The following is a 12,914-nucleotide window of genomic DNA, read 5'->3' on the forward strand; positions in this document are numbered from 1 at the left end:
ATCAAAAAACAACCCTTCCGCTCCATCGTTCTATGCCACCAAACACTCTCTTTACCACCGGCAGCCATTTTACGACACACAATACGAGACGTACTTTCTAACTAATATCCAACAAATATTTTCCCATCAGTCAACTTCACCGCAATCACGCAACCAATCACGTCATAATAGGGTTTCCATAACATGCACCTACTCAGGTTACCATAAATGAAACAACTACTTGGCGATAAGCCAAGGGACGCCCTAAGTATAGGCTAACCTAAAACAGACAAATAACAGAATTGATGAATTAGTGCGCGGGATAGCGCACAAGTAAATTATATGAGTTTCATTTATTTACGAGTGCGCAAGTAATTCGACACTTTAAAATAGTAACTGTAGTAGAATTATGTTCATCAAATATGCCAATATCGTTAATGGATGAAAATAACTACAGTCAAAAGTCTTTAATTCGGACTCGTCGGACTTCGTCGATTCTGGATTATCGGTTTTTCCGAATTATAGATCATCAATTTAAATCTGGTAAGATGGCATGCAGAAATTATAAAATTAAAAATATGAAACCGTAATTTATGAGATAAAGAGCAATTATGATGTAAAGAGTATCAAAATTTACAAAAAAGTTTAATATTTATTTTCTTTCAACGCGCGCATGCGCAAGCATACATTACGCATCGTCGAAATTAGAAAATTGCAACCAGAAAACTATTTGATGTGTATTCGTGATATTTATAATGACGAGGAATTTGATTTAAATCATATCAAAGACGGAGTACATCGAGATGAAAATACTACATTTAGTAAGGAATTATAAGCCGAATAAAATAAAAACATCTGCCCTGAAGATGAGGATAGTGCTGACAGATCAACTTCCAGTTCATTGCGCGCCGCGACGTCCCCCCCCCCCGCAGAGCAGCGTGAAATTGATAAACAGATTTCGGAATGGTTAGACAAACAAAGGCCTTTATCCATTTTTTGCAGCAATTCCACTTTTTGTTTGATGGACATCGAAACATGCTTTCGCTTTGTAGATCCTTTTGCAGCTCCAGAATCGGAAACTCTTTTTGACATAATCGAAAGTTCAAGCTTATTTTTATAAAATTGCTCTAACATCTGCAAAATATAATAAGCCGAATCTAATTAGAAGATTAAGGAACAACGTAATCTGCAACTGAAATAGATAATTAGATAATTTTAGCTTAGCTTATTTTAGCTGCTGCTTAAAAATGCTGTTTCTGTACGCTTATATAGAAATCTTTAGAATGCAAATACGGTAGATGTGAGAAATTTAAATGATCTGTTCATCAGAATTCGCATGGATTAATATGCAGGGCTAACTGCAGTATTTTCAGCATGAATAGAAACTTGTTGAAGATTTTACCTGAGTGATGATCAGTAGGAATATATTTAAATAACTGTTTCTGTTAACAAGGAGAAATTTTTTATTTCATCCTAAGATGCATTATGCTTAAATGCAACATTCATTTTACCTGTCTGTGCACGTTTTGAAAATTAGTTTTCAGTTCTATTTAGTTTTTTTTTTTTTTTTTTTCCTATTTCTGTTTGTTTTTAAAAAAATGAACTTGTCGGAATCAAATATTTTATACTTTATAAAATAATAGACCTACGCGACCAGCCTTTATCTGGCTTTTAAATGTACCTGAAAAATGCCGTCAGACATATCGGCTGTCAGTTTCTGTTGCCAGATTCCATTTTAGGTATGTTATTGATGGCTAATTAGGCTAATGAGATAGTTATTTAAGCATGTTGGTAGATGTTTGCTAATGCTTAAGCTTCTCTTCTGCATGTTTCTGTATTTGGTGGTGGACAAACCTAACAACTGCTTGCTTTTCAGACTTCTTCCCGTAAAAGCAATAAATGTGGGTCTTGCAACTTTGGAAGGTCGAACACTAATCAACCTTTCTGGAAGAACCAAACAAGATGTAAAGACAAAATGACGATCTGTCTTCTCGATAGTCTAGACAAATATATTTGAGTATTTAAATTAAATGAGATTATGTTAACATATAAAGTGTTGAGCTAAAAGCTAGGCTGACGTATCCAAAAGCTAGTCAGTTTGATGTTAATTAGAATTTAGTACATTTTGCTTATAAAATTATGTATTGTACAAAAAATTGCTTATATGCTTTAATGAACTTGTTACAGTATTTCTTTGTCACTTAACTTAACTGCATTGATGGAATGTTATTCGTTGTTTAAATTATTATGATTTTTGTCGTAACTTTAGCACTTAAACTCTGCAGATAACGTTAATATTGATTATATAGTGTGACGTATAACATAAGAAATTGTTTATGAATCTTTGTCATGAAAAGATATTGTTTTTGCTGTACTAAGTTTTCCAAGTGTATAATTTTTGTTTTAACTTTATGGTAGTTTTCTTTCATAATAACAGAATAATTAATTAGTTTTTATAAATCACTTTGGCACTGTTACAGTTAACCCTCTCCAATTTGGCCAGCCAGACGGATTTCGGTGGAAAGAGGGTGTATTAGAAAAATGCCTATCAGTGTTGGCGATTATTGATATGCAATAGTTTATAGTATAAATTGCTGTTAATGTATTAAAAAGTTTAGGTTTATATGATTATGGCAAAGCTTCGAAGGCTCTCTACCTAAGAGGAGGGATGCTTTCGTGGAGGACGTTCTAAGGCGATACTGGCTCGTATACACATTACACATGGGGAAAACCACGAAAACGCACATGCAGACGGCCCATTCGCGGCACTCGAACTTGGAAGTGAACTATCAGTGTTCAGTGATTTTACCGCTCGGCTGCTGGGGGGGGGCTTAGTGTATTATTAGAAAAATACTGATGTAGAAACACGGTGCATCAATTTATTAAGAAAATAACAGATTAATAAACTGCTAATAATATAGTAAAAGAAACAGAAACAAAAATTACGAAGATAATAAGTAAATTTATTTTGTACTTAATTTTCTGAAAATTGCTACGTGTTTAGTACATTAAAATACGAAAAACTGATCATACATGTAAAATAAAAAAAACGTTTTTAGTGATTGCAAGAAACAATTTAATGATCTCAAAGAGAAGAGAAGAGAAACATGTCAAATGGAAACATAAAATTAGGCAAAGCAGCAAGTTTGTGTTCTGAGTCTTGGTTCAAATATACACCAGACAAAAGTTTGTGTTCTGAGTCTTGGTTCAAATATACACCAGACAAAAGTTTGTGTTCTGAGTCTTGGTTCAAATATACACCAGACAAAAGTTTGTGTTCTGAGTCTTGGTTCAAATATACACCAGACAAAAGTTTGTGTTCTGAGTCTTGGTTCAAATATACACCAGACAAAAGTTTGTGTTCTGAGTCTTGGTTCAAATATACACCAGACAAAAGTTTGCTGCTATGCATAATTTTACATCTATCTAAATTGCTCAGTCTCTTCTAAAAGAATTTAAATTTCATGAAATTATAAATCAGCCATTTTATCAGTATGAAAACATCTATCTTTTCAAGCCTATTCTAAACTTCCTTTCCGATAAATTACCACTATTCATTGCCAGTGACTTTAAAATCATGCCTTTAAATTTAATTCTTTTCCAATTGGTTTTGCACATATCCTAGTTAATTACTTAAAATTCACGATGCTTTAATAAAATCTACTACGCATGCTTGCACTGTAAAGATTTTCGACTTCCAAATAACCGCGATCGATTGTAGTAACCTAAAATCCAGAAAAAAGTTGTCTTATCGTCGCTTCAACATTGATTTAGTGTATTTTACTTGCAAAAGTATGAAACGAAACAATTAGTATGAAAAATTTAGGAATACACAATGATTCATTTGAATAGTGACCTACCGAATTATCATACATTACCATCAATCATACTGAGGTAAAGATTTAGTACTTCCCAAATGCATGAAAAACGTTTTTTCCATTAAAAATGGGTTTCTTTTTGGAGATAAATTTCTGAATTAGTATCGCACTTGGGAATATTTTACGCTGCTTTCAGAATCAGACATTTTGCTGGTCACTTAATGTATATCATAGTCTCGATCTGATGACAGGTCGTCTTAGAGAAGAATAGTTTTACTTCACAAATACATGAAAAACGTTTTTTCCATTAAAAATGGGTTTCTTTTTGGAGATAAATTTCTGAATTGGTATAGCACTTGGGAATATTTTACGCTGCTTTCAGAATTAGACATTTTGCTGGTCGCTTAATGTATATCATAGTCTTGATCTGATGACAGGTCGTCTTAGAGAAGAATATATTTATTTTTCAATACCAAGCTTTCTCAGAAATACTAGACCAGGGTCGGCCAAACTGCGGCTCGCGAGCCTCATATGACTCTCGCAGGCAATTTGTGCGGCTCGTGCATATAAAATATATGTATGAAATATGGTAAACTCAAACTATTCAGTGTCCAAAATGAAGTAATTAATTAGTTTAGACTCTTTTTACAAATTTATCAGGGATTTCTTTCTATTTAAAACCTCCTATTGTACTTCTATAATGATGTAAATATGAACTAGTGGCTTTTAGAAAATCTAGATGCGGCTCTCGAATATTCCTGAATTCGAAATTGCGCGTCTTACTGATATGAAATTTGGCCAACCCTGTAAAACACTCTTTTAGAAATGGTTACTGTGAGAGGGTTCACTGTATTTTTCTTTTGAATTCTTTTTTCTTTTTAACTGTTAATATTCAAAAACTCTTTAGTCTTAATTTTCAAAAAACTTATTTTGACAATTTTTCTTTAGTCTTAATTTTCAAAAACTTGTTTTGATAATTTCTGTTGAGTCAGTTTTCTTACTATTGCAATGATTTAAGATTCAAACATTTTAGTTAACTTTACAACTATAATACTTATTGTTTGAACTGTAACTCTATTTTTCCGTTATATGAGCTTCAGTATTTAGACATTTGCAAAATATATCTTTTCTCAAAATATTTTTCTTCAGTTCAAAAACCTGTATATTTTATGTTTAGTCGTAAAATGTTTTAGTAATTTGAAATTTTGTACTATACATACATGTTTTTTACTTTGTATTTTTCCTATATATATATGTACTTGTATTATTTCTATATATGTATTAATTTATGTTAGTTGTAACGACGAGAGTGTTCTCGTAAAAGGAGTGAGCCAGGAGTATTCGTTTGTAAGCTTTAACATTAGTATAATACATGGTTTGCTCTTCTGGACTAAGGTCAACCAATCTCGTGACGTCGACGTCCTATTCCACAGCAAAGGTGGGAAAAACCGCTTCTGTGAGTAATGTGACGTCACTGCGCAGACAGCTAAGATTCTAGTGTCGGAATGAGAGAGGTTTGACCATGAAAGAGCATAACCTTTTCTATTTACTGACCTTGGTAAACACAGGGAAACAACTTCAAATACATATTGTTGTCTTACACAGAAACAAGTGGTAACGTTGAGTACCATGACTTCGCTGATACTCCTGTAATCATGGGATTTGTTGTCCACGCAAAATAGTTTGGTAGATGAGCACACTTGTAGCTTCCACTTGAGCCGGTGCTTGGAATTCATAAAGCTAAAATTCGACACGTTGCAACATACTGGACACAGTCTGCACCGCATTTTTGTACTCCAGTCTGTTTCAACTGCCGCTTTAACACCACAACAACACCACACCCAGAAGTAGTTACTCTTCTTCTCACCCAAGAGATATTTAAATGCACGTTCACTACTCCTTTCCAGCACGTAGGAAATTTCCGAAAAATGTATTATTAGTTAATCGGCAATTAAAAGCTGGATTACTGAACTGTAAAAACAAATAATTGTGTTCACTTAATGATAACTGTTCCTAAAGATGAGAGTTATGTTTCTGTTAAGGAAAAACAAATTGTGCCATAACTATCTTGTCACTGTTTATGCCATTTGCTAGTCAACTAAAATGAGCCTTAAAGATACTGTAAAAGGAGAGGATACTTTCTCTGACTTACCAAAAAAGTTACATGAACGTGCATTAAAAAAATCGTGTATTGCATAGTTTTGTGTGACGTCTATTCATTGACATCACTTTTCACAGCTGTAAATGTGAAATTGTATAAAAAAATTACGTTAATTACTGTATACCCAAACCTTTGTAGAAGAAACACTGGCAAGCAAATGCCTTTGATATAACCTTCATAAAACTTACATCTTTGTTTTTCTTTGAAAAAAATGTTAAATCTTTACATTATGGTAACTTGGCGATTTTTGGCGAAATTTTGGCGACGAACCCTGCTACAGCAACCTGCTAGTTTTGTTTTAGACGCCATTTTGTTTTCACGAAGTAAAGGCAATTTTTTTTTTTTTTTTAACTCAACATTTTTTACAACAATCTGCTAGCCGAATTACGCTTATACTATAACTTTTATGGAACAAAAATGCTTAATCATGACGAAGATTACTTGCGAAATTGGGAGAAAGTGCAGAATCGCCCACTGCTTCGCGCGCTTTTAAGAATTGCACATACACGGTATCCATGTACACGTCGACCTATTTTCACTTAAAAAAATTACCAGAATTGCACAAAAATGGCATTGCGCACAGTCTTGACTTTATCTATGTGCACATCGATCTATTTTCACTTAAAAAGTCAAAGAAAATTGACAAAAATTAAATTCTTCTTACTCTTGTAAAAAGCGCCAAACAAATAAGTGGGCGATTCTGCACTTTAGCAGCGAAATTGTTTCTAAGTGCTAATAAGCTAAAATCACGATCGGAATTTTCCGGAAAATGTCACATGACATGTCTCATGATCTCTCATTTCTCTGAGACAAAATAATCTGTGATTTGAACTCTGTACTTCTCAGATTATTCCTAAACTCCTATCACCTTACCAAAATGTCGCCAAACTACCTGTTACCATATTTTAAAGATTAGCCATTCTTTAAAATCTAAATCATTTATCAGCTAAGTGATACAAAAGAAAAGCATACGTGAATTGTGTTTTTCAGTGTCACTTTAAACAACTTATATTCTTCCAAAGTGTGATTTCTGGAAGGGAATAAATATTCCGTTCGCAGAAAACGCTGCGTATTAAAAATTAATCTCAAAACTGAGTATAAATCAGAAATTCCGAATTTAGTTATATGTTTATTTAATATTACGTAAAATAATGCTGATAGATTCTACAAAAATGAATGTTATGTTAACTATATAATATATTCATATATATTAACTATATAATATATATAGTTTCTATATATATATGAATTATGTTTAACTACATAATTTAGTACTAATAAAAGATTGTTGTCATCGTTAATTCTGAAAAGTATTTACAGCGTAGTTTTTAAATCGTACATGCATTTTTTTATGTCACATTAATATGCAATTTAAGCCATTGCCATCATGTATTTTAAATTTTATCATTAGTTCTAATGGAAATTCTAAATTTGGAATTTTAATTACTTTTAATGAGAATTCTTTTCCTCTTCAAATTCTTTTTTAATCAAGTAGTGTGCTTTCACGCAATCAACGTTCATTATTTCTTTAGTAGAAAATGTTTTAATGTGTTTTCGCAACTTATCGTTTAATGTACGAGTAATAATTTTTTTTTTTACATTTTTTTAAAAGTAAAAATGTTTGTTGCCTCCTCGTAGAACTTGTGCCATGTTAGTCCTGCAGGTATTGCGTTCTAACTAAAACAAGTTTGAGATGTGCAAAATACTGCTGTTAATTAGTAATTAAATTAATTTTGAATTTCCTTTTAGTATGAAGAGAGTACTTTTTTTGAGTATTTTTATGCTAATTGCTAAAGCTTAGAAGAGTTTTTCCCAAACGGCTCCTCAAAAGTAAAAACAAATTGATGGATGAACTTTCATCCATTTGGTAATAAAAAAGTATATCGCGTAACAATGTTACAAAGGAGAAAATTTTCAAACTCATCTAAGAAGTTCTAAAAGTGCTTCACAAAAATAATTAATCTAAAATCAGCTAATGAAAAACCTTTGGGATAAACTACTTCGGAATGCAGCCAAAGAGCTTAGTCTGTATTATAAATTGTCTTCATTGTAATAAAATTACTTTTGTAATACTATTGTTGAATGTTTCTACTGCAACTTTAAAATAAAGTTCATACCTAAAGGAATATCTACTGTATTAATTTGTTTCGAGGTGCAAGACTGAAACTGTATTTTTAGATCTTTTATACTACAGAAACCTTAATCCTCGGATTTTTTTTTTTCATTCGCATTTTTCTCTTCCCCCCCCTGTTTTCTTGAGCGTTGCTGTATCCAGGGATCCAGAGCACGGTCCTGTAAGACTGCATCTGATCTGTCACGTGTTTCCAACTTAAATATTTCCATCCCTTATTATGGCATCCTGACTCATAAAAGTAAAATCTTTTGCACTATAAGTACTGGATCGGTTAATCTTTGGATTATGGTAACTTAGCGATTTTTGGCGAAACTTTGGCGACCAACCCTGCTACAGCAACCTGCTAGTTTTTGTTTGGACACCATTTTGTTTTCACAAAGCATGTATATTTTTTACTCAACATTTTTTCCAACAATCTGCTAGCCGAATTACGCTTATGCTAGAACTTTTATGGAACAAAAGAGATTAATCATGACGAAGATTAGGTGTGAAATTGGGAGAAAGTGCAGAATCGCCCACTGCTTGAGCCATTTTTAAGAATTCCACATACACGGTATCCATGTACACGTCGACCTATTTTCACTTAAAAAAAACCTCCCAGAATTGCACAAAATTGGCATTGCGCACAGTCTTGACTTTATAAATGTACACTGCTAAAGTACTAGCTAGTGACCTTTATCGCCTTAGCAAAATGTCGCCAAACTACCTGTTACCATATTCCAAAGATTAGCCCTGGATCGATAATTATGTTCCTAAATATGTTTAAATGAAGTGCAGCGAAATTTAATAAACCCTACAGGGAAGTCATGTGGTATCCGCATCAGATATTTTACTCTAAGTACAGTCATAACGTATAGAATAGTGGACAAAAATGTCATTAGGGGCGGTCGTCCACTAGAATATATATAATTCATATTAAGAATAAAGAAAAATACATTGAGTTGCCAAAATAGCAAGTGAACTAAATCTTCTCTTCTAAATTACAACACATATATATATATATACTGCTGGCCATTAAAATTGCAACATTATGAAAGAAAGTAATTACCAATATATATATATTTCAAGTAAACGGTATGGCATGACCACAAAAGGATTAAATTTGTAAGCATTTTTGAGGTTTAGAGAGGTACGAAATTAGTATAAACATTAGCCATCCGTGGCAGCTAAAATGACCCTTACCCCATTAGGCATGGAGTCAAACTGGGCTTGAATGACAGAAATGGGCAACTCATTCCATGCTGCTTCAAGTCTATGCCACACTTCATCAACCGCATTAGCTGGAAAGGCGTGGCGGGCCAGTCTCTCAGCAACCCATGACCAGATATTTTCAATGGGTGACAGATCCGGAGACATGCATATCAGGGCAGCAATCGAATACCTTGTGTATCGAGGAAGGTCAGAACACGACGCGCAACATTCGGTTTTGCATTATCTTGTTGGAACATGGCGTTTGGGGACCTCGAAGATAGGGCGCAACCACTGGACGTAAGATGTCAGAAATGTGCCCATCTGCGTTCAAATTACCGTCGATCCGAACTAGAGATGTGCGTGTCGTGTACCCAATGGCTGCCCAAACCATCACACCAGGTGCAAGGCCCCTATGCCGACATCGAATGCGAGCAGGCGACGTGCTGTCTCCTCGGACACTCCAGACACATATCAAGGCCATCTTGATAGGAGACGGCCTTGATATCAAGATGGCCTTGATACATATACGGCCATCAGAATACTGCACCTAGAACCTGGACTGGTTTGAAAAGGCGACATTGTGCCACTCCTTTGCTCAATATTCTCATTTGGTACACTAAAAGTCGCCTTCTGTCTCTATGCTGCATTGTCAAGGAAAGCCGAAGTAATGGCCACCCTGCTGCAAACGTCGACGCACCTCACGAGTTGATAATGGGCGTGCTACAAACATGCCCATTTTCTGACTAATGGTCCGTGATGTGGTCGTACGGTTTTGCAAGGCTGTCTTCATAGTACGTCTGTTCTAACGGGCGTTATTCATGGGAGGGTGTTGAGATCCTGCATGCCATTCACTATGACCCTCAGCAATCCATCGATTCCATATTCGTACAAGGTGTGTTCGAAAAGTTCAGTGATTGGTCTCATAATTAAAAAACCGCGCCGGTTAGAATCTTGCACTCACACAGACGCAGTGAGAGAAATGTCATCTAGAGCCATCTAACGGCCATTTTACGACAGAGAAGAGGAAGCGCACGCTATGAGCAGTTTAACGCAGTCAGTGTGAGAAAGATTGTCAGTGTGACATGGAGCAACGCATAAGCATAAAGTTTTGCTTCAAGTTAGGCAAAACGGCGACGGAGACACATGACATGTTAGTGAACGTTTACGGTCAGGAGACAGTGAGTAAAAAGTGTGTTTATGAGTGGTTTAAACGCTTTACAGACGGAAAAGAGGATGTCAAAGATGAGCCGCGGTCGGGGCGCCCTCCAACAAGCACAACTCCAGACAATGTGGAACGAGTTCGACGGATGCTTGCGGCAGATCTGAAAGGCCAACACTTTTCCGACATAACTGAGATCCAACAACGGTGCTTCGAGCCATACCGAAAGAAGCGTTTGCAGACAGTTTCCAACAATTGTACACCCGATGTCAAAAGTGTATTGTTGCTAATGGCGAATACTTTGAAGGCCAGTAAAGCTATTTTGCTTGTTTCTCTTGTTTCCTTCTTCTTCATGGTAAAATTCACCGAACCTTTCGAACACGCCTTGTATGACAGTGGTTGGATGTCGACCAGTGCGATCGGCGACATCACGGAACAATAATATACACATTCGACAGACAACGATCCTGCCTCTATCGAATTTCGAAACTTGCTGGTAAGCATTTCCTCTTCTTATTCGAGGCATAACACGATATTCTGAGCAAACTCCTACTTTACAAAGCACTTTCCGAATGAAAAATCCACCACACAACTTTTCTTTTTATGCAGAGTTTCAGATGGCGCTTCTCCCTTCTGCATGTTCTAAATGCGCTGAAATGCTAATCATTTGCATATCTCAACTTCTTCCTTTCATGTGATTTTGATGGTTGTCAGATCATTCCTTCCTGGTGTTGCAATTTGAATGGCTATAGGTATATATATTGTAATATCTTGTTATTTAATAAATAAATATAATTATTGTTGAAGTGGCAACGCCATACTTGTAAGATTTTGTATTCTGAAGATTTTGCCAGCCAGGAGTAGTATTAAAATTTTGCCACTTAAGAATTGTATAAAATTTGTCTATCACCGAGAACTACAAATAAAATGTATGTTCTACTAAGAAGATTGTCTGTTTTGTAAATTACTGCAAAATACATTACAATATATAAATGTAATAAACTCAGGAGCAGGAATTTTGATGGCGTAAAGTGCTGATCCACAATGACTAGGAAATTGGAGGCAAAGGCAGATTAAATCTTCAGTTTTATTTTCAGCAACATGTTACGGTTACACACAAGTCGGTTCATTAAATGTGACTGTTCCAAAAGGCTTACATTTTTGATAATTATATAGCAAGAAGACAGCAGCAGACAAACAGCAGTCTACCTAGGCCAAAGCGTGGAAAGCAAGTCCGTAATGTTCAGGATGAAAATCTTATTCAGACTGAGTTAGTTTTGGTTCTCAATGAATTCTGATTGGACCGTTAATATGTAGAGACATTAGATATTTTTGGAAGCAGGTATGATGAAAAAATAGCAAACGCCTTCGCCGGGAATCAAACCACGGACCTCTGGAAATACCGGCCCAGCGTGCAGAACCACTACACCACGAATGACGCTAGGAAAGTGGGAGAAATACCTTATATACTACCCTTTTTAAAGGGCGACTAGGGTTTTAGGGAACCTAGTCGCCAAACCCTGGGTGCGGAGAATCATCATCCACAACCCTTTTAGTTCGGGCGCCACTTGTAGACATTAGGTTAATTGGAAGCAGGAAAGATGAAAAATATGCAACGCCTTCACCGGGAATCGAACCACGGACCTCTGGAATACCGGCCCAGCGTGCTACCGTTACACCACGAAGGCACGCTAGGGAAATGGGAGAAATACCTTATAAATATTGCTCTAAAATTACTATTGGCTGGTTGAGTTTTAGTTCCATTTACATCATCATTAATTACGTAAGAATCATATGACATAGATTTTTCTCCAAATGACGCAGTGCAGAAGGAGGTTACTATTTTTAGAATAGAGAAGGGAAATTTACGTTCCTAATTTTATCATTTATATATTCTTTATTTTCTTACACTCACACACACATACACACATATATATATATATAGAGAGAGAGAGAGTTTACGCGTGTGTTTGTTCTTTATCGAGGAATTCTTTCTTGGTGCGATACCATCACATATTACTAAAAATGAGAATATTACGTCTCAGAATTTGGTTTATTCGAATATTAATTTTGTCATAATTGATTTAAGAAATATTGCAGCATACTTACGCAGATTTCGAATTTAAAGAATCCTAGCAAGAAAATGTGTGATATTTGTTCTTTTTTTTGGAAATCGTGATCATCTGACAGTTGTTTACTTCACTAAGTCAGAAGGTTGTGGTATGACTTACTCTTGTAGAATACAAATGTCTTTTTCACCCCCATGGAATTTCTCTTTAAAGTAATATATATGCATCACATAGAGAATATCTATTTGTATAACCATTCCGTTAATGTTATTCCGGTTTCTGGGAATTAAATTTTTTTGTTGGGGAGGAATACATCATTCATATTTAAAGTTTTCCTCATATGTGATTATTCATTTTTCTTAAACACATAATTTTGCATAAAAAAAAACATGTTTGAAATTCC

At 35.1% G+C, this 12,914-nt stretch overlaps 1 protein-coding gene across 2 annotated transcripts in view; it reads left to right on the forward strand.

Moving 5' to 3' along the window:
- The window catches only part of LOC118191893 (short-chain dehydrogenase/reductase family 16C member 6-like), a 125,804-nt gene that overhangs the window by 60,506 nt on the left and 52,384 nt on the right, over positions 1–12,914 (forward strand). Inside the window, exon 4 of one of the 2 annotated variants that reach the window (XM_035362747.2) lies at positions 1,856–8,084. The exons of the other annotated variant lie outside the window; for it this stretch is intronic. Within the exon in view, the coding sequence (XP_035218638.1) occupies positions 1,856–1,958 (103 nt within the window). The 3' untranslated portion in view covers positions 1,959–8,084. Of the gene's footprint in view, positions 1–1,855; positions 8,085–12,914 lie in introns of those variants that run through there. 2 annotated transcript variants of the gene reach the window in all.

The sequence above is a fragment of the Stegodyphus dumicola genome, chromosome 7 (genome assembly GCF_044657685.1).
Source record: "Stegodyphus dumicola isolate Sdum_Otavi_A_Nest chromosome 7, ASM4465768v1".
Taxonomy (NCBI): Eukaryota; Metazoa; Arthropoda; class Arachnida; order Araneae; family Eresidae; genus Stegodyphus; species Stegodyphus dumicola.